Source organism: Salmo salar, chromosome 18, assembly GCF_965601325.2.
Source record: "Salmo salar chromosome 18, fSalSal1, whole genome shotgun sequence".
Classification (NCBI taxonomy): Eukaryota; Metazoa; Chordata; class Actinopteri; order Salmoniformes; family Salmonidae; genus Salmo; species Salmo salar.
In genome coordinates this window covers 35409418-35435766 of record NC_138308.1, presented here as the reverse complement: position 1 = coordinate 35435766, position 26349 = coordinate 35409418, and the positions used below count along the sequence as shown (strand labels likewise).

Sequence of the window (26349 nt, the reverse complement as noted above, 5' to 3'; positions counted from 1 at the left end):
ATGTGTGGTAGTATTAGTACCAAACCCTGTTGTTGATGTGTAATGATGTGTGTGGTAGTATTAGTACCAAACCCTGTTTTTGATGTCTTATGATATGTGTGGTAGTATTAGTACCAAACCCTGTTGTTGATGTGAGTAAATGTGTGGTAGTATTAGTACCAAACCCTGTTGTTGATGTCTAATGATGTGTGTGGTAGTATTCATACCAAACCCTTTTGTTGATGTGTAACGATGTGTGTGTGGTAGTATTAGTACCAAACCCTGTTGTTGATGTGTAATGATGTGTGGTAGTATTAGTACCAAAACATGTTGTTGATGTCTAATGATGTGTGGTAGTATTAGTACCAAACCCTGTTGTTGATGTGTGGTAGTATTCGTACCAAACCCTTTTGTTGATGTGTAACGATGTGTGTGTGGTAGTATTAGTACCAAACCCTGTTGTTGATGTGTAATGATGTGTGGTAGTATTAGTACCAATCCCTGTTGTTGATGTGTAATGATGTGTGTGGTAGTATGAGTACCAAACCCTGTTGTTGATGTGTATTGATGTGTGGTAGTATTAGTACCAAACCCTGTTGTTGATGTGTAATAATGTGTGTGGTAGTATTAGTACCAAACCCTGTTGTTGATGTGTAATGATGTGTGGTAGTATTAGTACCAAACCCTGTTGTTGATGTGTAATGATGTGTGGTAGTATTAGTACCAAACCGTGTTGTTGATGTGTGATGATGTGTGTGTGGTAGTATTAGTACCAAACCCTGTTGTTGATGTGTGGTAGTATTAGTACCAAACCCTGTTGTTGATGTGTAATGATCTGTGGTAGTATTAGTACCAAACCTTTTTGTTGATGTGTATTGATGTGTGGTAGTATTAGTACCAAACCCTGTTGTTGATGTGTGGTAGTATTAGTACCAAACCCTGTTGTTTATGTGTAATGATGTGTGGTAGTATTAGTACCAAACCCTGTTGTTGATGTGTGGTAGTATTAGTACCAAACCCTGTTGTTGATGTGTAATGATGTGTGGTAGTATTAGTACCAAACCCTGTTGTTGATGTGTAATGATGTGTGGTAGTATTAGTACCAAACCCTGTTGTTGATGTGTATAAATGTGTGGCAGTATTAGTACCAAACCCTGTTGTTGATGTCTAATGATGTGTGTGGTAGTATTCATACCAAACCCTTTGTTGATGTGTAACGATGTCTGTGTGGTAGTATTAGTACCAAACCCTGTTGTTGATGTGTAATGATGTGTGGTAGTATTAGTACCAAACCCTGTTGTTGATGTGTAATGATGTGTGGTAGTATTAGTACCAAACCCTGTTGTTGATGTGTATTGATGTGTGGTAGTATTAGTACCAAACCCTGTTGTTGATGTGTAATGATGTGTGTGGTAGTATTAGTACCAAACCCTGTTTTTGATGTCTGATGATGTGTGTGGTAGTATTAGTACCAAACCCTGTTGTTGATGTGAGTAAATGTGTGGTAGTATTAGTACCAAACCCTGTTGTTGATGTGTAATGATGTGTGGGTAGTATTCAGTACCAAACCCTGTTGTTGATGTGTAACGATGTGTGTGTGGTAGTATTAGTACCAAACCCTGTTGTTGATGTGTAATGATGTGTGGTAGTATTAGTACCAAACCCTGTTGTTGATGTGTAATGATGTGTGGTAGTATTAGTACCAAACCCTGTTGTTGATGTGTGGTAGTATTCGTACCAAACCCTTTTGTTGATGTGTAACGATGTGTGTGTGGTAGTATTAGTACCAAACCCTGTTGTTGATGTGTAATGATGTGTGGTAGTATTAGTACCAAATGTGTGGTAGTATTAGTACCAAAACATGTTGTTGATGTCTAATGATGTGTGGTAGTATTAGTACCAAACCCTGTTGTTGATGTGTGGTAGTATTCGTACCAAACCCTTTTGTTGATGTGTAACGATGTGTGTGTGGTAGTATTAGTACCAAACCCTGTTGTTGATGTGTAATGATGTGTGGTAGTATTAGTACCAATCCCTGTTGTTGATGTGTAATGATGTGTGTGGTAGTATGAGTACCAAACCCTGTTGTTGATGTGTATTGATGTGTGGTAGTATTAGTACCAAACCCTGTTGTTGATGTGTAATAATGTGTGTGGTAGTATTAGTACCAAACCCTGTTGTTGATGTGTAATGATGTGTGGTAGTATTAGTACCAAACCCTGTTGTTGATGTGTAATGATGTGTGGTAGTATTAGTACCAAACCGTGTTGTTGATGTGTGATGATGTGTGTGTGGTAGTATTAGTACCAAACCCTGTTGTTGATGTGTGGTAGTATTAATACCAAACCCTGTTGTTGATGTGTAATGATCTGTGGTAGTATTAGTACCAAACCTTTTTGTTGATGTGTATTGATGTGTGGTAGTATTAGTACCAAGCCCTCTTGTTGATGTGTAATGATGTGTGTGGTAGTATTAGTACCAAACCCTGTTGTTGATGTGTAATGATGTGTGGTAGTATTAGTACCAAACCCTGTTGTAATGATGTGTGGTAGTATTAGTACCAAACCCTGTTGTTGATGTGTAATGATGTGTGGTAGTATTAGTACCAAACCCTGTTGTTGATGTGTAATGATGTGTGAGTATTAGTACCAAACACTGTTGTTGATGTGTGATGATGTGTGTGTGGTAGTATTAGTACCAAACCCTGTTGTTGATGTGTGGTAGTATTAGTACCAAACCCTTGTGTTGATGTGTAATGATGTGTGGTAGTATTAGTTCCAAACCCTGTTGTTGATGTGTAGTGATGTGTGGTAGTATTAGTACCAAACCCTGTTGTTGATGTGTAATTATGTGTGGTAGTATTAGTACCTAACCCTGTTGTTGATGTGTAATGATGTGTGGTAGTATTAGTACCAAACCCTGTTGTTGATGTGTATTGATGTGTGGTAGCATTAGTACCAAGCCCTGTTGTTGATGTGTAATGATGTGTGGTAGTATTAGTACCAAACCCTGTTGTTGATGTGTGATGATGTGTGTGTGGTAGTATTAGTACCAAACCCTGTTGTTGATGTGTGGTAGTATTAGAACCAAACCCTGGTGTTGATGTGTAATGATGTGTGGTAGTATTAGTACCAAACCCTGTTGTTGATGTGTGATGATGTGTGGTACTATTAGTACCAAACCCTGTTGTTCATGTGTAATTATGTGTGGTAGTATTAGTACCTAACCCTGTTGTTGATGTGTAATGATGTGTGGTAGTATTAGTACCAAACCCTGTTGTTCATGTGTAATGATGTGTGGTAGTATTAGTACCAAAACCTGTTGTTGATGTCTAATGATGCGTGGTAGTATTAGTACCAAACCCTGTTGTTGATGTGTGGTAGTATTCGTACCAAACCCTTTTGTTGATGTGTAACGATGTGTGTGTGGTTGTATTAGTACCAAACCCTGTTGTTGATGTGTAATGATGTGTGGTAGTATTAGTACCAATCCCTGTTGTTGATGTGTAATGATGTGTGTGATAGTATGAGTACCAAACCCTGTTGTTGATGTGTTTTGATGTGTGGTAGTATTAGTACCAAACCCTGTTGTTGATGTGTAATAATGTGTGTGGTAGTATTAGTACCAAACCCTGTTGTTGATGTGTAATGATGTGTGGTAGTATTAGTACCAAACCCTGTTGTTGATGTGTAATGATGTGTGGTAATATTAGTACCAAACCCTGTTGTTGATGTGTAATGATGTGTGTGGTAGTATTAGAACCAAACCCTGTTGTTGATGTGTAATGATGTGTGAGTATTAGTACCAAACACTGTTGTTGATGTGTGATGATGTGTGTGTGGTAGTATTAGTACCAAACCCTGTTGTTGATGTGTGGTAGTATTAGTACCAAACCCTGTTGTTGATGTGTAATGATGTGTGGTAGTATTATTACCTAACCCTGTTGTTGATGTGTGATGATGTGTGTGTGGTAGTATTAGTACCAAACCCTGTTGTTGATGTGTGGTAGTATTAGTACCAAACCCTGTTGTTTATGTGTAATGATGTGTGGTAGTATTAGTACCAAACCCTGTTGTTGATGTGTGGTAGTATTAGTACCAAACCCTGTTGTTGATGTGTAATGATGTGTGGTAGTATTAGTACCAAACCCTGTTGTTGATGTGTAATGATGTGTGGTAGTATTAGTACCAAACCCTGTTGTTGATGTGTATTGATGTGTGGTAGTATTAGTACCAAACCCTGTTGTTGATGTGTGGTAGTATTAGTACCAAACCCTGTTGTTGATGTGTAATGATGTGTGGTAGTATTAGTACCAAACCCTGTTGTTGATGTGTAATGATGTGTGGTAGTATTAGTACCAAACCCTGTTGTTGATGTGTATTGATGTGTGGTAGTATTAGTACCAAACCCTGTTGTTGATGTGTAATGATGTGTGTGGTAGTATTAGTACCAAACCCTGTTTTTGATGTCTTATGATATGTGTGGTAGTATTAGTACCAAACCCTGTTGTTGATGTGAGTAAATGTGTGGTAGTATTAGTACCAAACCCTGTTGTTGATGTCTAATGATGTGTGTGGTAGTATTCATACCAAACCCTTTTGTTGATGTGTAACGATGTGTGTGTGGTAGTATTAGTACCAAACCCTGTTGTTGATGTGTAATGATGTGTGGTAGTATTAGTACCAAACCCTGTTGTTGATGTGTATTGATGTGTGGTAGTATTAGTACCAAACCCTGTTGTTGATGTGTAATGATGTGTGTGGTAGTATTAGTACCAAACCCTGTTTTTGATGTCTTATGATATGTGTGGTAGTATTAGTACCAAACCCTGTTGTTGATGTGAGTAAATGTGTGGTAGTATTAGTACCAAACCCTGTTGTTGATGTCTAATGATGTGTGTGGTAGTATTCATACCAAACCCTTTTGTTGATGTGTAACGATGTGTGTGTGGTAGTATTAGTACCAAACCCTGTTGTTGATGTGTAATGATGTGTGGTAGTATTAGTACCAAAACATGTTGTTGATGTCTAATGATGTGTGGTAGTATTAGTACCAAACCCTGTTGTTGATGTGTAATGATGTGTGTGGTAGTATGAGTACCAAACCCTGTTGTTGATGTGTATTGATGTGTGGTAGTATTAGTACCAAACCCTGTTGTTGATGTGTAATAATGTGTGTGGTAGTATTAGTACCAAACCCTGTTGTTGATGTGTAATGATGTGTGGTAGTATTAGTACCAAACCCTGTTGTTGATGTGTAATGATGTGTGGTAGTATTAGTACCAAACCGTGTTGTTGATGTGTGATGATGTGTGTGTGGTAGTATTAGTACCAAACCCTGTTGTTGATGTGTGGTAGTATTAGTACCAAACCCTGTTGTTGATGTGTAATGATCTGTGGTAGTATTAGTACCAAACCTTTTTGTTGATGTGTATTGATGTGTGGTAGTATTAGTACCAAGCCCTCTTGTTGATGTGTAATGATGTGTGTGGTAGTATTAGTACCAAACCCTGTTGTTGATGTGTAATGATGTGTGGTAGTATTAGTACCAAACCCATGTTGTTGATGTCTAATGATGTGTGGTAGTATTAGTACCAAACCCTGTTGTTGATGTGTGGTAGTATTCGTACCAAACCCTGTGTGGTGTGTTGATGTGTGATGATGTGTGTGTGGTAGTATTAGTACCAAACCCTGTTGTTGATGTGTAATGATGTGTGGTAGTATTAGTACCAAACCCTGTGTTGATGTGTAATGATGTGTGGTAGTATTAGTACCAAACCCTGTTGTTGATGTGTATTGATGTGTGGTAGTATTAGTACCAAACCCATTAGTACCAAACCCTGTTGTTGATGTGTAATTATGTGTGGTAGTATTAGTACCTAACCCTGTTGTTGATGTGTAATGATGTGTGGTAGTATTAGTACCAAACCCTGTTGTTGATGTGTATTGATGTGTGGTAGCATTAGTACCAAGCCCTGTTGTTGATGTGTAATGATGTGTGGTAGTATTAGTACCAAACCCTGTTGTTGATGTGTGATGATGTGTGTGTGGTAGTATTAGTACCAAACCCTGTTGTTGATGTGTGGTAGTATTAGAACCAAACCCTGGTGTTGATGTGTAATGATGTGTGGTAGTATTAGTACCAAACCCTGTTGTTGATGTGTGATGATGTGTGGTACTATTAGTACCAAACCCTGTTGTTCATGTGTAATTATGTGTGGTAGTATTAGTACCTAACCCTGTTGTTGATGTGTAATGATGTGTGGTAGTATTAGTACCAAACCCTGTTGTTCATGTGTAATGATGTGTGGTAGTATTAGTACCAAAACCTGTTGTTGATGTCTAATGATGCGTGGTAGTATTAGTACCAAACCCTGTTGTTGATGTGTGGTAGTATTCGTACCAAACCCTTTTGTTGATGTGTAACGATGTGTGTGTGGTTGTATTAGTACCAAACCCTGTTGTTGATGTGTAATGATGTGTGGTAGTATTAGTACCAATCCCTGTTGTTGATGTGTAATGATGTGTGTGATAGTATGAGTACCAAACCCTGTTGTTGATGTGTTTTGATGTGTGGTAGTATTAGTACCAAACCCTGTTGTTGATGTGTAATAATGTGTGTGGTAGTATTAGTACCAAACCCTGTTGTTGATGTGTAATGATGTGTGGTAGTATTAGTACCAAACCCTGTTGTTGATGTGTAATGATGTGTGGTAGTATTAGTACCAAACCCTGTTGTTGATGTGTAATGATGTGTGTGGTAGTATTAGAACCAAACCCTGTTGTTGATGTGTAATGATGTGTGAGTATTAGTACCAAACACTGTTGTTGATGTGTGATGATGTGTGTGTGGTAGTATTAGTACCAAACCCTGTTGTTGATGTGTGGTAGTATTAGTACCAAACCCTTGTGTTGATGTGTAATGATGTGTGGTAGTATTAGTTCCAAACCCTGTTGTTGATGTGTAGTGATGTGTGGTAGTATTAGTACCAAACCCTGTTGTTGATGTGTAATTATGTGTGGTAGTATTAGTACCTAACCCTGTTGTTGATGTGTAATGATGTGTGGTAGTATTAGTACCAAACCCTGTTGTTGATGTGTATTGATGTGTGGTAGCATTAGTACCAAGCCCTGTTGTTGATGTGTAATGATGTGTGGTAGTATTAGTACCAAACCCTGTTGTTGATGTGTGATGATGTGTGTGTGGTAGTATTAGTACCAAACCCTGTTGTTGATGTGTGGTAGTATTAGAACCAAACCCTGGTGTTGATGTGTAATGATGTGTGGTAGTATTAGTACCAAACCCTGTTGTTGATGTGTGATGATGTGTGGTACTATTAGTACCAAACCCTGTTGTTCATGTGTAATTATGTGTGGTAGTATTAGTACCTAACCCTGTTGTTGATGTGTAATGATGTGTGGTAGTATTAGTACCAAACCCTGTTGTTCATGTGTAATGATGTGTGGTAGTATTAGTACCAAAACCTGTTGTTGATGTCTAATGATGCGTGGTAGTATTAGTACCAAACCCTGTTGTTGATGTGTGGTAGTATTCGTACCAAACCCTTTTGTTGATGTGTAACGATGTGTGTGTGGTTGTATTAGTACCAAACCCTGTTGTTGATGTGTAATGATGTGTGGTAGTATTAGTACCAATCCCTGTTGTTGATGTGTAATGATGTGTGTGATAGTATGAGTACCAAACCCTGTTGTTGATGTGTTTTGATGTGTGGTAGTATTAGTACCAAACCCTGTTGTTGATGTGTAATAATGTGTGTGGTAGTATTAGTACCAAACCCTGTTGTTGATGTGTAATGATGTGTGGTAGTATTAGTACCAAACCCTGTTGTTGATGTGTATTGATGTGTGGTAGCATTAGTACCAAGCCCTGTTGTTGATGTGTAATGATGTGTGGTAGTATTAGTACCAAACCCTGTTGTTGATGTGTGATGATGTGTGTGTGGTAGTATTAGTACCAAACCCTGTTGTTGATGTGTGGTAGTATTAGAACCAAACCCTGGTGTTGATGTGTAATGATGTGTGGTAGTATTAGTACCAAACCCTGTTGTTGATGTGTGATGATGTGTGGTACTATTAGTACCAAACCCTGTTGTTCATGTGTAATTATGTGTGGTAGTATTAGTACCTAACCCTGTTGTTGATGTGTAATGATGTGTGGTAGTATTAGTACCAAACCCTGTTGTTCATGTGTAATGATGTGTGGTAGTATTAGTACCAAAACCTGTTGTTGATGTCTAATGATGCGTGGTAGTATTAGTACCAAACCCTGTTGTTGATGTGTGGTAGTATTCGTACCAAACCCTTTTGTTGATGTGTAACGATGTGTGTGTGGTTGTATTAGTACCAAACCCTGTTGTTGATGTGTAATGATGTGTGGTAGTATTAGTACCAATCCCTGTTGTTGATGTGTAATGATGTGTGTGATAGTATGAGTACCAAACCCTGTTGTTGATGTGTTTTGATGTGTGGTAGTATTAGTACCAAACCCTGTTGTTGATGTGTAATAATGTGTGTGGTAGTATTAGTACCAAACCCTGTTGTTGATGTGTAATGATGTGTGGTAGTATTAGTACCAAACCCTGTTGTTGATGTGTAATGATGTGTGGTAATATTAGTACCAAACCCTGTTGTTGATGTGTAATGATGTGTGTGGTAGTATTAGAACCAAACCCTGTTGTTGATGTGTAATGATGTGTGAGTATTAGTACCAAACACTGTTGTTGATGTGTGATGATGTGTGTGTGGTAGTATTAGTACCAAACCCTGTTGTTGATGTGTGGTAGTATTAGTACCAAACCCTGTTGTTGATGTGTAATGATGTGTGGTAGTATTATTACCTAACCCTGTTGTTGATGTGTGATGATGTGTGTGTGGTAGTATTAGTACCAAACCCTGTTGTTGATGTGTGGTAGTATTAGTACCAAACCCTGTTGTTTATGTGTAATGATGTGTGGTAGTATTAGTACCAAACCCTGTTGTTGATGTGTGGTAGTATTAGTACCAAACCCTGTTGTTGATGTGTAATGATGTGTGGTAGTATTAGTACCAAACCCTGTTGTTGATGTGTAATGATGTGTGGTAGTATTAGTACCAAACCGTGTTGTTGATGTGTGATGATGTGTGTGTGGTAGTATTAGTACCAAACCCTGTTGTTGATGTGTGGTAGTATTAGTACCAAACCCTGTTGTTGATGTGTAATGATCTGTGGTAGTATTAGTACCAAACCTTTTTGTTGATGTGTATTGATGTGTGGTAGTATTAGTACCAAGCCCTCTTGTTGATGTGTAATGATGTGTGTGGTAGTATTAGTACCAAACCCTGTTGTTGATGTGTAATGATGTGTGGTAGTATTAGTACCAAACCCTGTTGTAATGATGTGTGGTAGTATTAGTACCAAACCCTGTTGTTGATGTGTAATGATGTGTGTGGTAGTATTAGAACCAAACCCTGTTGTTGATGTGTAATGATGTGTGGTAGTATTAGTACAAAACCCTGTTGTTGATGTGTAATGATGTGTGGTAGTATTAGTACCAAACACTGTTGTTGATGTGTGATGATGTGTGTGTGGTAGTATTAGTACCAAACCCTGTTGTTGATGTGTGGTAGTATTAGTACCAAACCCTGTTGTTGATGTGTAATGATGTGTGGTAGTATTAGAACCAAACCCTGTTGTTGATGTGTGATGATGTGTGTGTGGTAGTATTAGTACCAAACCCTGTTGTTGGTGTGTGGTAGTATTAGAACCAAACCCTGGTGTTGATGTGTAATGATGTGTGGTAGTATTTGTACCAAACCCTGTTGTTGATGTGTTGATGTGTGGTAGTATTAGTACCAAACCCTGTTGTTGATGTGTAATGATCTGTGGTAGTATTAGTACCAAACCTTTTTGTTGATGTGTATTGATGTGTGGTAGTATTAGTACCAAGCCCTCTTGTTGATGTGTAATGATGTGTGTGGTAGTATTAGTACCAAACCCTGTTGTTGATGTGTAATGATGTGTGGTAGTATTAGTACCAAACCCTGTTGTAATGATGTGTGGTAGTATTAGTACCAAACCCTGTTGTTGATGTGTAATGATGTGTGTGGTAGTATTAGAACCAAACCCTGTTGTTGATGTGTAATGATGTGTGGTAGTATTAGTACCAAACCCTGTTGTTGATGTGTAATGATGTGTGGTAGTATTAGTACCAAACACTGTTGTTGATGTGTGATGATGTGTGTGTGGTAGTATTAGTACCAAACCCTGTTGTTGATGTGTGGTAGTATTAGTACCAAACCCTGTTGTTGATGTGTAATGATGTGTGGTAGTATTAGAACCAAACCCTGTTGTTGATGTGCGATGATGTGTGTGTGGTAGTATTAGTACCAAACCCTGTTGTTTGTGTGTGGTAGTATTAGAACCAAACCCTGGTGTTGATGTGTAATGATGTGTGGTAGTATTAGTACCAAACCCTGTTGTTGATGTGTAATGATGTGTGGTAGTATTAGTACCAAACCGTGTTGTTGATGTGTGATGATGTGTGTGTGGTAGTATTAGTACCAAACCCTGTTGTTGATGTGTGGTAGTATTAGTACCAAACCCTATGTGTAATTATGAGTGGTAGTATTAGTACCCAACCCTGTTGTTGATGTGTAATGATGTGTTGTAGTATTAGTACCAAACCCTGTTGTTGATGTGTATTGATGTGTGGTAGCATTAGTACCAAGCCCTGTTGTTGATGTGTTTTGATGTGTGGTAGTATTAGTACCAAACCCTGTTGTTGATGTGTGATGATGTGTGTGTGGTAGTATTAGTACCAAACCCTGTTGTTGATGTGTGGTAGTATTAGAACCAAACCCTGGTGTTGATGTGTAATGATGTGTGGTAGTATTAGTACCAAACCCTGTTGTTGATGTGTGATGATGTGTGGTACTATTAGTACCAAACCCTGTTGTTCATGTGTAATTATGTGTGGTAGTATTAGTACCTAACCCTGTTGTTGATGTGTAATGATGTGTTAGTATAAGTACCAAACCCTGTTGTTCATGTGTAATGATGTGTGTGTTTTAGGTGAGTTATTTGATTACGCAACCCCATTGAGAATGGCCTTCATTGTGTTATGCTGTCTGGGAGCCATCACTGTGATTGGTTTATCTCTGGCTATGTACTGCATATGCATTAAGAAAGGTAATGGAGAGATGATATGAATGTTTCATTGTTAGAAATAAATGTCTGCAATGCTTTTTTCAACCTCAACACATTCACAGTGGTTGTATTCTATGGATACAGGATAATATACTACACCTGCAGGTGATTAACATGTTAACACTGATGACTGATTTTAATCTGCAGGTGATTAACATGTTAACACTGATGACTGATTTTAACCTGCAGATGATTAACATGTTAACACTGATGACTGATTTTAACCTGCAGGTGATTAACATGTTAACACTGATGACTGATTTTAACCTGCAGGTGATTAACATGTTGACACTGATGACTGATTTTAATCTGCAGGTGATTAACATGTTAACACTGATGACTGATTTTAACCTGCAGGTGATTAACATGTCGACACTGATGACTGATTGTTATTTTTCATCTGCAGGTGTGATAATAGATCAACTCAAACTGCAGCGGGGTAAGTAGTGGTTGAATTGTCCTTAACAAAGATTACACACATGAGTGTAAAGATTCACTAAACAGACTACAGCTTCTAATTAACATGTTAATGATCTTGTCACTGTCTTCCATCTACTCTACATATTTACAGATGACCAATCAAAGGAGGGGGGTAAGTAGTGTCTTCAGATCATCACTTTGCTACAATTATGTCAACCATTTTGTTTTTGGAGCACATTAAAGATGTACCTTCTGAAATTGGAATGATTTCATAGAACAGGATATATTGAGGCTGTAGCGGACCACTAGACTATAGAGAGGTAGTCTCTGATACACCTGGATCACTGATGGACCAGTCACATTAATGTTGTTGTTCTAGAACAGGATGTGTTGAGGCTGTAGAGGACCACTAGACTAGAGAGAGGTAGTCTCTGATACACCTGGATCACTGGTGGACCAGTCACATTAATGTTGATGTTCTAGAACAGGATGTGGTGAGACTGTAGAGGACCACTAGACTAGAGAGAGGTAGTCTCTGATACACCTGGATCACTGATGGACCAGTCACATTAATGTTGATGTTCTAGAACAGGATGTGTTGAGACTGTAGAGGACCACTAGACTAGAGAGAGGTAGTCTCTGATACACCTGGATCACTGATGGACCAGTCACATTAATGTTGATGTTCTAGAACAGGATGTGTTGAGGCTGTAGAGGACCACTAGACTAGAGAGAAGTAGTCTCTGATACACCTGGATCACTGATGGACCAGTCACATTTATATAATTAAATTAAGAAGTGGTGGTAGGGTAGAATATCTTTATTGTAGAAGTTGTCTCACAGAGGTACGCTGGACTCATTAAAGTGTGTGGAACTCAATTAGGATTTGTGCCATCAGAGAAGTGATATGAGACAAGGAGTCCCAGAGAGAGACTACATCTTCTAGTGTTCATGTTAATGATGTTCTCACTGTCTTCCATCTACTCTACATGTTTACAGAGGTCCTCAGGAAGGAGAGAGGTAAGTTGTCTCTTCAGATCATCACATTGATAACATATAAACCAATGTCTCTTCTATAGATGTAACATCTAGTGAAGTAGAAAACACATCATGTTGTGCATATTAATGTTCCCGGATTTTTATCTGATGTTGGAACTTTGATATAAGACAAGGAGTCCCAGAGAGAGACGACATCTTCTGGTGTTCATGTTAATGATGTTCTCACTGTCTTCCATCTACTCTACATGTTTACAGATGACCTCAAGAAGGAGAGAGGTAAGTCGTGTCTTCAGATCATCACTTTACTAGATTTATGTAAACCATTCTGTATTTTTTTGAGCACAGTGGCAATCGCTACATCCATTTTTTTTGTTATAAATACATTTTGTACCCATTTAATCTTGGAGAATATAACTTATTAATGATTAAAGAGATTACTTTAACTGTTGTACCCCATCAGAACCCAAAATATAACCTTGTTTAATCTCACTGATTGTAAACAAAGAAAATGTAAGCAAACACTATGTGGCCTCAAAACATATTTAAAACTATAATTTTGATACAGTATCATAGATGGTCAGTCCTTGCATTTGAGAGTGATATTATTTCTAAAGACCCTCCCTCAGCTTTTTACCAAGTCAACAGTGCCTTTTGTGCCATCACCTTTTGTTATTGGCTATGGCCAACTTCTGATTGGCCATAGGTGTTCCTTCTGTTGGAACAGTGGTATGAGACAAGGTCCGGGATTGACTGCAGGGCGCATTATAACACAGCACACTATAACAGACCTTTAAAATAATTTTAGGCTTGAGTTGACATGTGCAGTGTTAACCATGAATGTGATCTCCGCGAATGCCAATGGAAAATGCCTTTAAAAAGTATTTTGTCAGCTGTGAAGTGTCCTGCGGGATACTGCACATTGGATTGAATTGCGACCAAGGAGTCCCAGAGAGACTACATCTTCTAGTGTTCATGTTAATGATGTTCTCACTGTCTTCCATCTACTCTACATATTTACAGTTGACCTCTGGGCACAGAATAGTAAGTACTGTCTTCAGATCATCACTTTACTAACATCACTAGAACGACAAAAGTACAATTTTCTTTAATTTAACAATTTTAAGTAGGAAAACACTTTAAAGAAGGTAATTTTGAGCTCATTGAAGATGCTCCTTCTGATGTTGGAACATTGATATGAGACAAGGAGTCCCAGAGAGAAACTACTGTCACGTCCTGACCCTAGTAAGATGTCATTTTCTATAGTAGAGTAGGGCAGGGCGTGACAGGTGGTGTTTTGGGTTGTTCTATGTTTTCTATTTCTATGTTGGGATTGTTTGGGGTTGATCTCTAACTGGAGGCAGCTGATCCTCATTGCCTCTGATTAGAGATCATATTTAAGTAGGGGTTTTTCCTCATTGTTGTTTGTGGGTTATTCTCTTTTGAGTAGTGTGTTGTCCTCTCTGCATCACGGTTTGTTGTTTGTGTGTTTTTAAGTATTTAAGTGTATTGCAGTTTCACGTTTAATAAATATGTGGAACTACAAACATGCTGCATTTTGGTCCGCTCCTTCAAACAGCCGTGACAACTACATCTTCTAGTGTTCATTTTAATGATGTTCTCATTGTCTTCCATCTACTCTGCATTTTTACAGATGACCACAATGGGAAGCTAGGTAAGTAGTGTCTTCATATAATCACTTTGATAACATTATTAGAACCACTAGAATTATGTCAACCATTTTAGTTTTAATTTGAACTACAGTCCAGGTCATGTGATTCTGCTATTAGATGACGCACAGGGATATTCACATTAATCTGTTATATGAATAAACATATCTGACATTGTATTCCCAGTTGAACTTTGCTGTGCTTTAAATTAGTTGAAAGCGCAGTGATAGACATTTGGGTGACAACAAAAAAAATCTAACTTTGTTTTTCCACTGGAATTTGGTTGTGCTTTTAGATGGTTTTAAAGCACAGGGAAAACACACTGGAAATGTAAATAACTTCTTGCTGTTTTTGAGTGGGTGTATATACTTTCGGTTGTAATCTCATTGATCAGCGTCTCAACCTAATATTAACCTGTTATCAACATTGAAATGATGTAGTGTGCCCAGTGGGTAGTTTCTGATACACCTGGATCACTGATGGACCAGTCACATTTCCTTTAATTAAATTAAGAAGTGGCGGTAGGGTAGAATATCTTCATTGTAGAAGTTGTCTCACTGAGGTACGCTGGACTCATTTAGGTGGTGGAACTTAATTAGGATTTGTGACATTAATGAAGAGATATGAGACAAGGAGTCCCAGAGGGAGACTACATCTTCTAGTGTTCATGTTTATGATGTTCTCACTGTTTTCCATCTACTCTACATATTTACAGATTACCTCTGGGGCCCAGAATAGAAAGTATTGTCTTCAGATATTCACTTTACTAACATTTAAACCAAATGTCTCTTCAATAGATGTAACTTCTAGTGAAGTAGAACACACATAATGTTGTTCACATTAACATTTCCTGACTTCTATCTTATTATCTATGTCTACAGCTAAGGTTGAAAAGGACCTCACTAGTCAACTGGGTAAGTAGTGTCCTTCATATCCCAGTGTCTTCAGACCATAGAATAATGTTCTAGAACAGGATGTGTTTAGGCTGTAGAGGACCACTAGACTAGAGAGAGGTAGTGTCTGATACACCTGGATCACTGATGGACCAGTCACATTTAATGACTGAAATTAAGAAGTGGTGGTAGGGTAGAGTATCTTTATTGTAGATGTTGTCTCACAGAGGTACGCTGGATTTGTTTAGGTGCGTGGAACTCAATTAGGATTTGTGATATGAGACAAGGAGTCCCAGATCATCACTTTGAAAGAATAATGTGAACCATTTTATACAGGCAATTCCTAATCCAATTCAAAACTTACCATGAGGCCACAGGTTTGCGATTCCGACGTCAGACACGCTTTCAAAGTAACCACAAAACAGGGAATCCAAAGCTCCGATCGTGTAACAACAAACAAATGTTATAACTTGGTGAAGGGCCTTCAACCTGTGGTGGTCTGAGTTCTCACCTGTACTTGCCTAACCAGCCCTCTGGAGTCTGGGTGGTTTGTGTGACTTGCCCCCATAAGCCACAAGTTTAGTATTTAGGCAACGGCTTCTCTTCCTGGGGTCCAAACAGTAAACAAAACAATAAAATAAATACTATAACACTACACAATACAATACAAAATATATAAAAAAGTCTGTCTCTTCACAGTCCCCGTTGTGCCGTAAGGTTTTCTTTTATTTGTTTTTAGTGCTTACTTGAGTTACCTGACGTGGCAGAGTTCCATGTAGTCCAGTTCTGGACCTGGGGACTGTGAAGAGACCTCTTGCTGCATGTCTTGTGTGGTAGCGATGAGTGTCATAACTGTGTGCCAACTGCTTGAACAGACAGTTTGGAACCTTTAACCCATCAACACCTCGCACAAAGACCAGAGTCATCCCGATGAGAACCATGTCCCCAGAGACAAAGTTTCTACTCTTTCTTGTCAATGTTTGTCTCTTGCAACTCAGTAAGATTATCTTTGGTCCACTTCTTCCAGATCAAGTCTGACATATGCTGAGGTTACAAAACATTAGGAACACCTTCCTAATATTGAGTTGCAACCCTTTTTGCCCTTAGAACAACCTCAATTTGTCAGGGCATGGACTCTACAAGGTGTCAAAAGCGTTCCACAGGGATGCTGGCCCATGTTGACTCCAATGCTTTCTACAGTTGTGTCAAGTGGGCTGGATCTCCTTTGGGCGGTGGACCATTCTTGATACACACGGGAAACTTTTGAGAAATCAACACAACTCATCTGACGTCAAAATCTTTAGACCTTTATCCCTTTATTTTCTTTCCAAAACAATTGAGTGTGCCGACTCTGAACAACTTTCTCGTTAGCTCTCTCAGAACGACTTGACCTTAACCAGTCAGGCTTCAAGACTGGTGACTCAACTGAGACTGCTATTCTCTGTGTCACGGAGGCTCTCCGCACTGCCAAAGTGGACAATCTCTCCTCTGTTATCATCCTCCTAGATCTATCCACTGCCTTCGACACCGGGAACCATCAGTAGAGAGCATCTGGGTCTGCACCACGTTCTCTCACTATTGGTGTCCCCCAGGGCTCTGTTCTAGTTCCTCTTCTCTCTATACACCATGTCACTTGGCTCCATCATACCCTCACTCCTCTCATCACGGTTGACAACGTCAGTGTCGCCCTCCCAGAGTGCAAAGAACCTAAACGTGATCCTGGACAACAGTCGTTCTCTGCAAACATCAAAGCAGTGACTTGCTGCTGCAGGTTCATGCTCTACAACATCCGTACGACCCTACTTCACACAGGAAGCGCCACTGGTTCTAATCTAGGCACTTGTCATCTCCCTGGACTACTACAACTCACTGTTGGCTGGGCTCTCTGCTCTTGCCATCAAACCCCTGTAACTAAACCAGAACGCTGCAGCCCACCTGGTTTACAACCTTCCCAAGTTCTCCCATGTCACCCTGCTCATCCGCACACTCCACTGGCTTCCAGTTGAAGCTCGCATCCTCTAGAAGACCAGGGTGCTTACCTACATAGCAGCAAGAGGATTTGCCCTTCCCTACCTTCAGGGTATTCTCAAATGCTACACCCCAACCCAAGCACTCCGTTCTGCCACCTCTGGTCTCTTGGCCCTCCCACCCCAGTCCAAGTTCTTCTGTCCTGGCACCCCAATGGTGGAACCAGCTTCCCCCTGAAGCTAGGACAGCAGAGTCCCTGCCCATCTTCCGAAAGCACCTGAAACCCTACCTCTTCAAAGAGTTTCTTAAATAAGCCCCCCCCCCCCTTCTAGCTCTGACTTTGCTGATAGCTACTTTATTGAGGAAAAGTGTACTTACTATGCCTGTGATGTGTGGTTGTCCTAACTAGTTATCTTAAGATGAATGCAATAACTAAGTCGCTCTGGATAAGAGCATTGCTAAACAACTCAAATGTAAAAAAAATGAAAAGCAGTTCTTGACTCAAACTGGTACGCCTGGCACCTACTAGTCCCTGAACAAGGCAGTTAACCCACTGTTCTCCGGGTGCCAAAGACGTAGATGTCGATTAAGGCAGCCTCCTGCACCTCTCTGATTTAGAGGGGTTGGGTTAAATCGGGAAGACATTTCAGTTGAATACATTCAGTTGTTAAACTGACCAGGTATCCGCCTTTCCTTTTCCCTTTACTACTATACCACATTTAAAGACACTTAAATATTTTGTCTTGCCCATTCACGCTCTGACTGGCACACATGCACAATCCATGTCTCAATTGTCTCAAGGCTTAAAAATCTTTCTTTAACCTGTCTCCTCACCTTCATCTACATGGATTAAACAAGTGACATCAATAGGGATCATAGCTTCACCTGGTCAGACATGGAAGACATGGCAGGTGTTCCTAATGTTTTGTGCACTCGTGTATATTGCGCTTGGTATCATCTCCTTCTGGCATAAATCCTTTGGCATTAACACTTCAGTGGGAATAGCTGGCTTGGTTGGTTTGGATAGGGGAGAGAGGCTCCAAATCATTAGGGTCACTAGATGTTTTATTGCTAGGCCTGTCATTTATGATGGACTCTACTTCAGAGCAGGGTCTGCAGTCCATCATCCAGTGTCTCCTGAAGCAGTATGGCACTGAGAACCCTTCTGATTGTCCTTATCTGTCACTCCCAAATACCACCATGGTGAGATCCAGTGGGAGGGTTAAAGATCCATGTGATGCCTTTTTAGAGCACGGTGTCCTGTATCTGAGCATTATGCAAGCCCTGAATTGCTTCCTTTAGCTCATGCTCTGCTCTGACAAGGTTGGTTTCATTATCCAAGAGGATAATCTTCACTTGTCCTCTCCTGGCAACAAACCTTCTGGTTGCATTTATGCAAGAGTCAGTTTCCAATTAATGTGTCACTTCTATATGTACAGCTCTTATATTCAGGCATGTAAAGATGACTCCATACTGCAGACGGTTCCTCTGACACGCTTTATTTCAAACGGGCCAAAGTCGACGACCATATTGGAGAATGGTGGTGTCCACGGAGAGAGACCTTTTAATCAGTGTTCTCCTGTAATGGGAGTTCCAACTCATCAACTGTGGCAGATGTGAGATACATGCCTGGTATGGGGACTGGTTTTAACCTGTCTGGGCTAGGGGGCAGTATTTTCACGGCCGGATAAAAAACGTACCCGATTTAAACTGGTTACTACTCTTGCCCAGAAACGAGAATATGCATATAATTAGTATATTTGGATAGAAAACACTCAAGTTTCTAAAACTGTTTGAATGGTGTCTGTGTATAACAGAACTCATATGGCAGCCAAAAACCTGAGAAGATTACAAGCAGGAAGTGGCCTGTCTGACAATTTGTGGTCCTTCTGTTGCATCTCTATCGAAATTACAGTATCTCTGCTGTTACGTGACACTTTCTAAGGCTTCCATTGGCTCTCTAAAGGCGCCAGAAAGTGGATTGGGGCATCTGACGTCTCTGGGCAAAGTACAGGAGCACTGTTTGTTGGTGGACTGCCTGGTGGCTCAGAGACAGGAGATGCGCGTTCACGAGACTTGGCAATTTTTTTTTTTTCTTCACCTGTTTGAATGAATACAAGGTTGTCCGGTTGGAATATTATCGCTATTCTACGAGGAAAATCACAAATTGATTTTAAACAGTGTTTGACATGCTTCTAAGTACGGTAAAGGAACATTTTGAATTTTTTTTGTCACGAAATGCACCCGCGCGTTACCCTTTGGATAGTGACCTGAACGCACGAAAAAAACTGAGGTATTTGGATAACTATGGATTATTTGGAACCAAAACAACATTTGTTGTTGAAGTAGAAGTCCTGGGAGTGCAATCTGATGAAGAACAGCAAAGGTAATCCAATTTTTCTAATAGTAATTCTGAGTTTACTGAGCCTCGACGTTGGCGGGTGTCTGAATAGCTAGCCTTGATGGCCGAGCTATGTACTCAGAATATTACAAAATGTGCTTTCGCCGAAAAGCTATTTTAAAATCTGACACCGCGATTGCATAAAGGAGTTCTGTATCTATAATTCTCAAAATAATTATGTATTTTGTAAACGTTTATCATGAGTAATTTAGTAAATTCACCCGACATTTTGGGTGGGTATGCTAGTTCTGAACATCACATGCTAATGTAAAAAGCTGGTTTTTGATATAAATATGAACTTGATTGAACTAACATGCATGTATTGTATAACAATGTCCTAGGAGTGTCATCTGATGAAGATCAAAGGTTAGTGCTGCATTTAGCTGTGGTTTGTGTTTTTGTGACATATATGCTTGCTTTGAAAATGGCTGTGATTATTTTTGGCTGGGTACTCTCCTGACATAATCTAATGTTTTGCTTTCGCTGTAAAGCCTTTTTGAAATCGGACAGTGTGGTTGGATTAACGAGAGTCTTGTCTTTAAAATGGTGTAAAATAGTCATGTTTGAGAAATTGAAGTTATAGCATTTTTAAGGTTTTTGTATTTTGCGCTACGGTATACCACTGGCTGTTAAATAGAGTGGGACGTGGACGTCCAACCTAGCCCAGACAGGTTAACTTCTATGCGGGACACAGCCAGTGAAGTATCAGGGCGGAAAAAACAACAAAATGTAATAATTCAACTTTCTCAAACATACGACTATTTTACACCGTTTTAAAGACACACTTCTCGTTAATCTAACCACATTGTCCGATTTTCAAAAAGGCTTTACAGCGAAAGCAAAACATTAGATTATGTTAGGAGAGTACATAGACAAAAATAATCACACAGCCATTTTCAAAGCAAGGACATGTGTCAATAAAACCCAAAACACTGCTAAATGAAGCACTAACCTTTGACGATCTTCATCAGATGACACTCCTAGGACATTATGTTACACAATACATGTATGTTTTGTTCGATAAAGTTCATATTTATATCCAAAAACAGCTTTTTACATTGGTGCGTGATATTCAGAAAATCTATTCCCACCAAAACGTCCGGTGAATGTGCACATCAATTTACAAAAATACTCATCATAAACGTTGACAAAATAAATAATTATTTTAAGAATTATAGACAGACTACTCCTTTATGCAACCGCTGTGTCATTTTAAAATGGCTTTATGGAGAAAGCACATTTTTCAATATTCTGAGTACATAGCTCAGCCATCACGGCGAGCTATTCAGACACCCACCAAATTCGGGGCAACCTAAACTCAGAATTAGTATTAGAAATATTGTATTACCTTTGCTGATCTTCGTTAGAATGCACTCCCAGGACTGCTACTTCCACAAGAAATTTAGTTTTTGTTCCAAATAAATATGGATTATGTCCAAATAACTCTGTTTTGTTCATGTGTTCAGAGCACTATCCAAAGGCATAACGCGCGAGCGCGGTACCAGAGACAAAGTCTAAATGTTCCATTACCGTACTTAGAAGCATGTCAAACGCTGTTTAAAATCAATCTTTATGGTATTTTTTATGTAAAATTGCGATAATATTCCAACCGGACAATAGCGTATTCATTCAAGAAGAAAAAGGAGGGGCGCGCTCACGGGACCGAGCATATCCAATCCCTTTGTTGCCAGGCGGACCACTCAGTAACTGAGCTCCTATTATCTGCCCAGTGACAGGAAAATGCTCAAACCACTTTCTGAAGGCTTTAGACAGCCAATGGAAGCCTTAGGAAGTGCAACGTCACCCACAGACACTGTAGCTTCGATAGAGATTCAAAAGAACTACAATTCTCAGACTTTTCACTTCCTGCTTGGATTTTTCTCAGGTTTTTGCCTGCCATATGAGTTCTGTTATACTCACAGACACCATTCAAACAGTTCTAGAAACGTTAGGGTGTTTTCTATCCAAATCGACTAAGAGTAGTAACCTGTTTAAATTGGGTACGTTTTTCATCCGGCCGTGAAAATACTGCCCCCTAGCCCAGACAGGTTAATGATGGCCTTACACATGATGGAAACACAGTGAACTTGACTCTCTCTATTCATCAACAGATAAGTGACAGTGCCATCACTGCAAAGCCTTTGTCCAGGATGTCTGCCATGAAGTTGGTGTAGTCCTTACAGGACTAGGGATTCTTTCCTAGTTTCCATTTCAGGATGAGAGCACGCTGTACTGCCACACAGCAGTTGGGAAATTCAGCATCCTCATTCCTCAGTGAGAGGCAAATAATATAGTGACCACACACCAGCTTGGTTGACAGACACTCCATGATCTTCTCTTGATATAATATAGTGACCACCCACCAGCTTGGCTGACAGACGCTCCATGAAGAGATCATCTTATCTTGATATTTCAAGCTGCTCCTCATGGTGGTGCTCTGGGAAATCATGCTTGACCTGTTGCTGCAGCAGCTCTTCCAGCTCTACCGCAGAGATTCTGCGTAACATTATGTGAGACCGCCCATAGTTGGAGACATTCCTCTTAAAAAAAAAAAAAAAAAGCCCATTCACAATCCAGACCAGAGTGGTTTTCACAGGTGAATGAATGGCTGCTGTTTTACGCTCTCCTAACCAATTGTACTATTGTGTGTTTTTCACGTTATTTGTAAAAAATAAAAGTACTTGTCTATTTTTTACTACTCATCTTTTTTTACTTAACATGTCTTTTTCTTAAAGCTGCATTGTTGGTTAAGGTCTTATAAGTAAGAATTTCACTGAGGTCTACACCTGTTATATTCGTCACGTGACAAATAACATTTGATGATTTGAGGGGGTGACTTTCCCCTTTAGACGCCCATTCACAATCCAGACCAGAGTGGTTTTCACAGCGTATGGGCCATCTTCTTAGCTGTTTATGACCATCCATGGCTCCATTGCCTGAGGTGTGTTTGTTCTAATCAACAATACAACTTCAGCAGTCTGCTTGAGATGCACCTTTTCCAAATATGGCCATTGGTTCACATCTGTCTGGGTAGGAATTGGTGGAGGCTGGTGGGAGGAGCTATAGTAGAATGGGCTCATTGTAATAGGCTGGAATGGAATAAATGGAACGATATCAAACATCAATCATATGGAAACCACATGTTGGACTCCATTCCATTGATTCCACTCCAGCCATTACAATGAGCCCATCCTCCTACAGCTCCTACCACCAGCTGCCACTGGTGGGAATGTTCTCCTTAGTTACAGGGATTTCCTTCTGTGTAAAAATGTCAGAGTTCCACAAAACTGCTGTCATCAAGGTTGTTCATTTCCAAGCCAGAGAAAACAAAAATACTCCGGACTTCCTGCTTGTTGACAGTCTTGAGAAAAATGTCCGTTCTTCTTTCCGGGAACTTGACATCTTGAAGCAGTGATTCTGTACAGAATGTAGCTGTACTGCTGTACGTTCTAGAAAGGTATATGGTTCCACTCTAATTTCTTTAATTTACCCCTCCACAGGCACAATGTCTAGGATGAAATCAGGATCACCGGCCCAAGTGTGACTCCCAGCATCTCCATCTACAGTGGGGGAAAAAAGTATTTGATCCCCTGCTGATTTGGTACATTTTCCCACTTACAAAGAAATGATCAGTCTATAATTTTAATAGTAGGTTTATTTGAAGTGAGACAGAATAACAAAAAAAATCCAGAAAAACGCATATCAAAAATGTTATGAAATGATTTGCATTTTAATGAGGGAAATAAGTATTTGACCCCTCTGCAAAACATGACTTAGTACTTGGTGGCAAAACCCTTGTTGGCAATCAGAGGTCAGACGTTTCTTGTAGTTGGCCACCAGGTTTGCACACATCTCAGGAGGGATTTTGTCCCACTCCTCTTTGCAGATCTTCTCCAAGTCATTAAGGTTTCGAGGCTGACGTTTGGCAACTCCAACCTTCAGCTCCCTCCACAGATTTTCTATGAGATTAAGGTCTGGAGACTGGCTAGGCCACTCCAGGACCTTAATGTGCTTCTTCTTGAGCCACTCTTTTGTTGCCTTGGCCGTGTGGTTTGGGTCATTGTCATGCTGGAATACCCATTTTCAATGCCCTGGTTGAGGGAAGGAGGTTCTCACCCAAGATTTGACAGTACATGGCCCCGTCCACCGTCCCTTTGATGCGGTGAAGTTGTCCTGTCCCCTTAGCAGAAAAATACCCCCAAAGCATAATGTTTCCACCTCCATGTTTGACGGTAGAGATGGTGTTCTTGGGGTCATAGGCAGCATTCCTCCTCCTCCAAACACTGCGAGTTGAGTTGATGTCAAAGAGCTCCATTTTGGTCTCATCTGACCACAACACTTTCACCAGTTGTCCTCTGCGTCATTCAGATGTTCATTGGCGAACTTCAGACGGGCATGTATATGTATTCTTGAGCAGGGGGACCTTGCGGGCGCTGCAGGATTTCAGTCCTTCACGGTGTAGTGTGTTACCAATTGTTTTCTTGGTGACTATGGTCCCAGCTGCCTTGATCATTGACAAGATCCTCCCGTGTAGTTCTGGGCTGATTCCTCACCGTTCTCATGATCATTGCAACTCCACGAGGTGAGATCTTGCATGGAGCCCCAGGCCGAGGGATATTGACAGTTCTTTTGTGTTTCTTCCATTTGCGAATAATCGCACCAAGTGTTGTCACCTTCTCACCAAGCTGCTTGGCGATGGTCTTGTAGCCCATTCCAGCCTTGTGTAGGTCTACAATCTTGTCCCTGACATCCTTGGAGAGCTCTTTGGTCTTGGCCATGATGGAGAGTTTGGAATCTGATTGCTTCTGTGGGCAGGTGTCTTTTTTACAGGTAACAAGCTGCGGTTAGGAGCACTCCCTTTAAGAGTGTGCTCCTAATCTCAGCTCATTACCTGTATAAAAGACACCTGGAAGCCAGAACTTTCTGATTGAGAAGGGGTCAAATACTTATTTCCCTCATTAAAATGCAGATCAATTTATAACATTTCTCACATGCGTTTTTCTGGATATTTGTTGTTGTTCTGTCTTTCACTGTTCAAATAAACCTACCATTAAAATTATAGACTGATCCTTTCTTTGTCAGTGGGCAAACGTACAAAATCAGCAGGGGATCAAATACTTTTTTCCCCCACTGTAGTTTAACGAACACACTGGTAACTCTGCTCTCTGTTTTCGTTGCTTTTCCAGCTGTTTGTTTACCTCTTTGTAGGGGCTGTGCAACATGGTAGGATGTTTAAGTGAACACATTTTAAAGAGAAGTTTATGCGTGCATCCTTTGTCCAGGGGTCAGACAACACGGTCAGATTAATTTGTTCTTCATAAAATCACATTTCTCTTGATGTGGCTACTTCAGTTCGCTGCAGGTGTCTAGACTGTGTTCTCTTTGACATAATGGACACTGTCTGAGTGCAGCACTATAGGGATTGCCAACCCAGCTCTCCACTGTTTTCACATTGACACATTTTAGTCATCTAGCAGACGCTCTTATCCAGAGCGACTTACAGTAGTGAATGCATACATTTCATACATTGTTTTTTCCGTACTGGTCCCCCGTGGGAATCAAACCCACAACCCTGGCGTTGCAACACCATGCTCTACCAACTGAGCCACACAGCTGGTGTGACACTGGTGGCACTTTTCCTCTTCTTCATGACACTTGGCCTACTTACAGGCCCTGAACCTACCTTCACTGCTGCGGAGGGAGTTTCCCTCAGGTTTCCAAACAGGGGATGTGAGGCTATCCTGGCTTGGTAACCAGATGAGCAAACCTGGCACTTCTTCTATTTCTCTTGTAGGTCCTAAGCAGACCCTCTCCTCATTTACAGCAGCTGTGAGACTATGGCTCTCATATTTGACAGGCTGTCCATTTTCCTCCATATATTTAACATTCTCCATAGTTTTGTAGCATTCAGTGAAAACTGCAAAGGCTTGTAAGGATTTGGAATCTTCAACCTTGATGGATGGCCAGCTGAGAGCTTTCTCAATGTTCTCAATATTTTTTCAGAAGCCTTTAGGCCTCTGCATACCCCCTGTCAACCTCCATATGTTTAACTGTGGACTAGGTCTCTGGCTAATCTGACCTTAACTATCCTCCTTAATCCTGTTTACAAGTAAAAACTCAAGCAGGAAGTACCAGTGGCACGCTCAATTCGGAAGTGGTGAGGAGTTTATACAACGGCTGCATTGATGACATCGTCCCCACAGTGACCGTACATACATATCCCAACCAGAAGCCATGGACTACAGGCAACATCCAGACTGAGTTAAAGGCTTACACCTCAAGGAGCTGCACACAAACCCGGACGCTTAAAAGAAATCATGCTACGCCCTCCAACGAATCATCAAACAGGCAAAGTGTCAATACAGGTGTAAGATCAAATCCTACTACACCAGCTTTGACGCTTCTCGGATGTGGCAGGGCTCACAAACTATCACAGATTAGAAAGGGAAACCCAGCCACAAGCTGCCCAGTGACATGAGCTAGCAGATGATCTAGCTCCATTTTGAGTAACCTTCCCCATGGTATCTTAAGGCCTTCCCATTGCATTCAGGTGTCGTTCATTCCATCATCTGATTTGTTTCCCATTCCTTGAATGGCTTCATACTCATGGAATACATTCAGCTTAGCACTGTTAGCCAACATTTCAGCTTCAATTTCCAATTATTTATTTTGTGCCTTGAGTTGAGCCTCCTGTTTCTCCAATGCTTGTTTCCTTTTCAATGCTTCAGCTTTAACCAGTAAGGATGCCCTTTCAGCCTCCAAATGTAGCCTGATAGATGTGGTGGATTGTCCTGAGCAGCTGCTGTGTTGTGGTCTA

General features: G+C 40.3%; 1 protein-coding gene across 1 annotated transcript in view; it reads left to right on the top strand.

The window, feature by feature from the left end:
- Positions 1-26349, top strand: part of LOC106594014 (butyrophilin subfamily 2 member A1) — a 53631-nt gene that overhangs the window by 13116 nt on the left and 14166 nt on the right. Inside the window, exons 5-11 of the mRNA XM_082964537.1 lie at positions 11050-11166; positions 11591-11623; positions 11756-11776; positions 12604-12624; positions 12859-12879; positions 14180-14275; positions 15152-15184. Coding sequence (XP_082820663.1) covers positions 11050-11166; positions 11591-11623; positions 11756-11776; positions 12604-12624; positions 12859-12879; positions 14180-14275; positions 15152-15184 — 342 coding nt within the window. The remainder of the gene's footprint in view (positions 1-11049; positions 11167-11590; positions 11624-11755; positions 11777-12603; positions 12625-12858; positions 12880-14179; positions 14276-15151; positions 15185-26349) is intronic.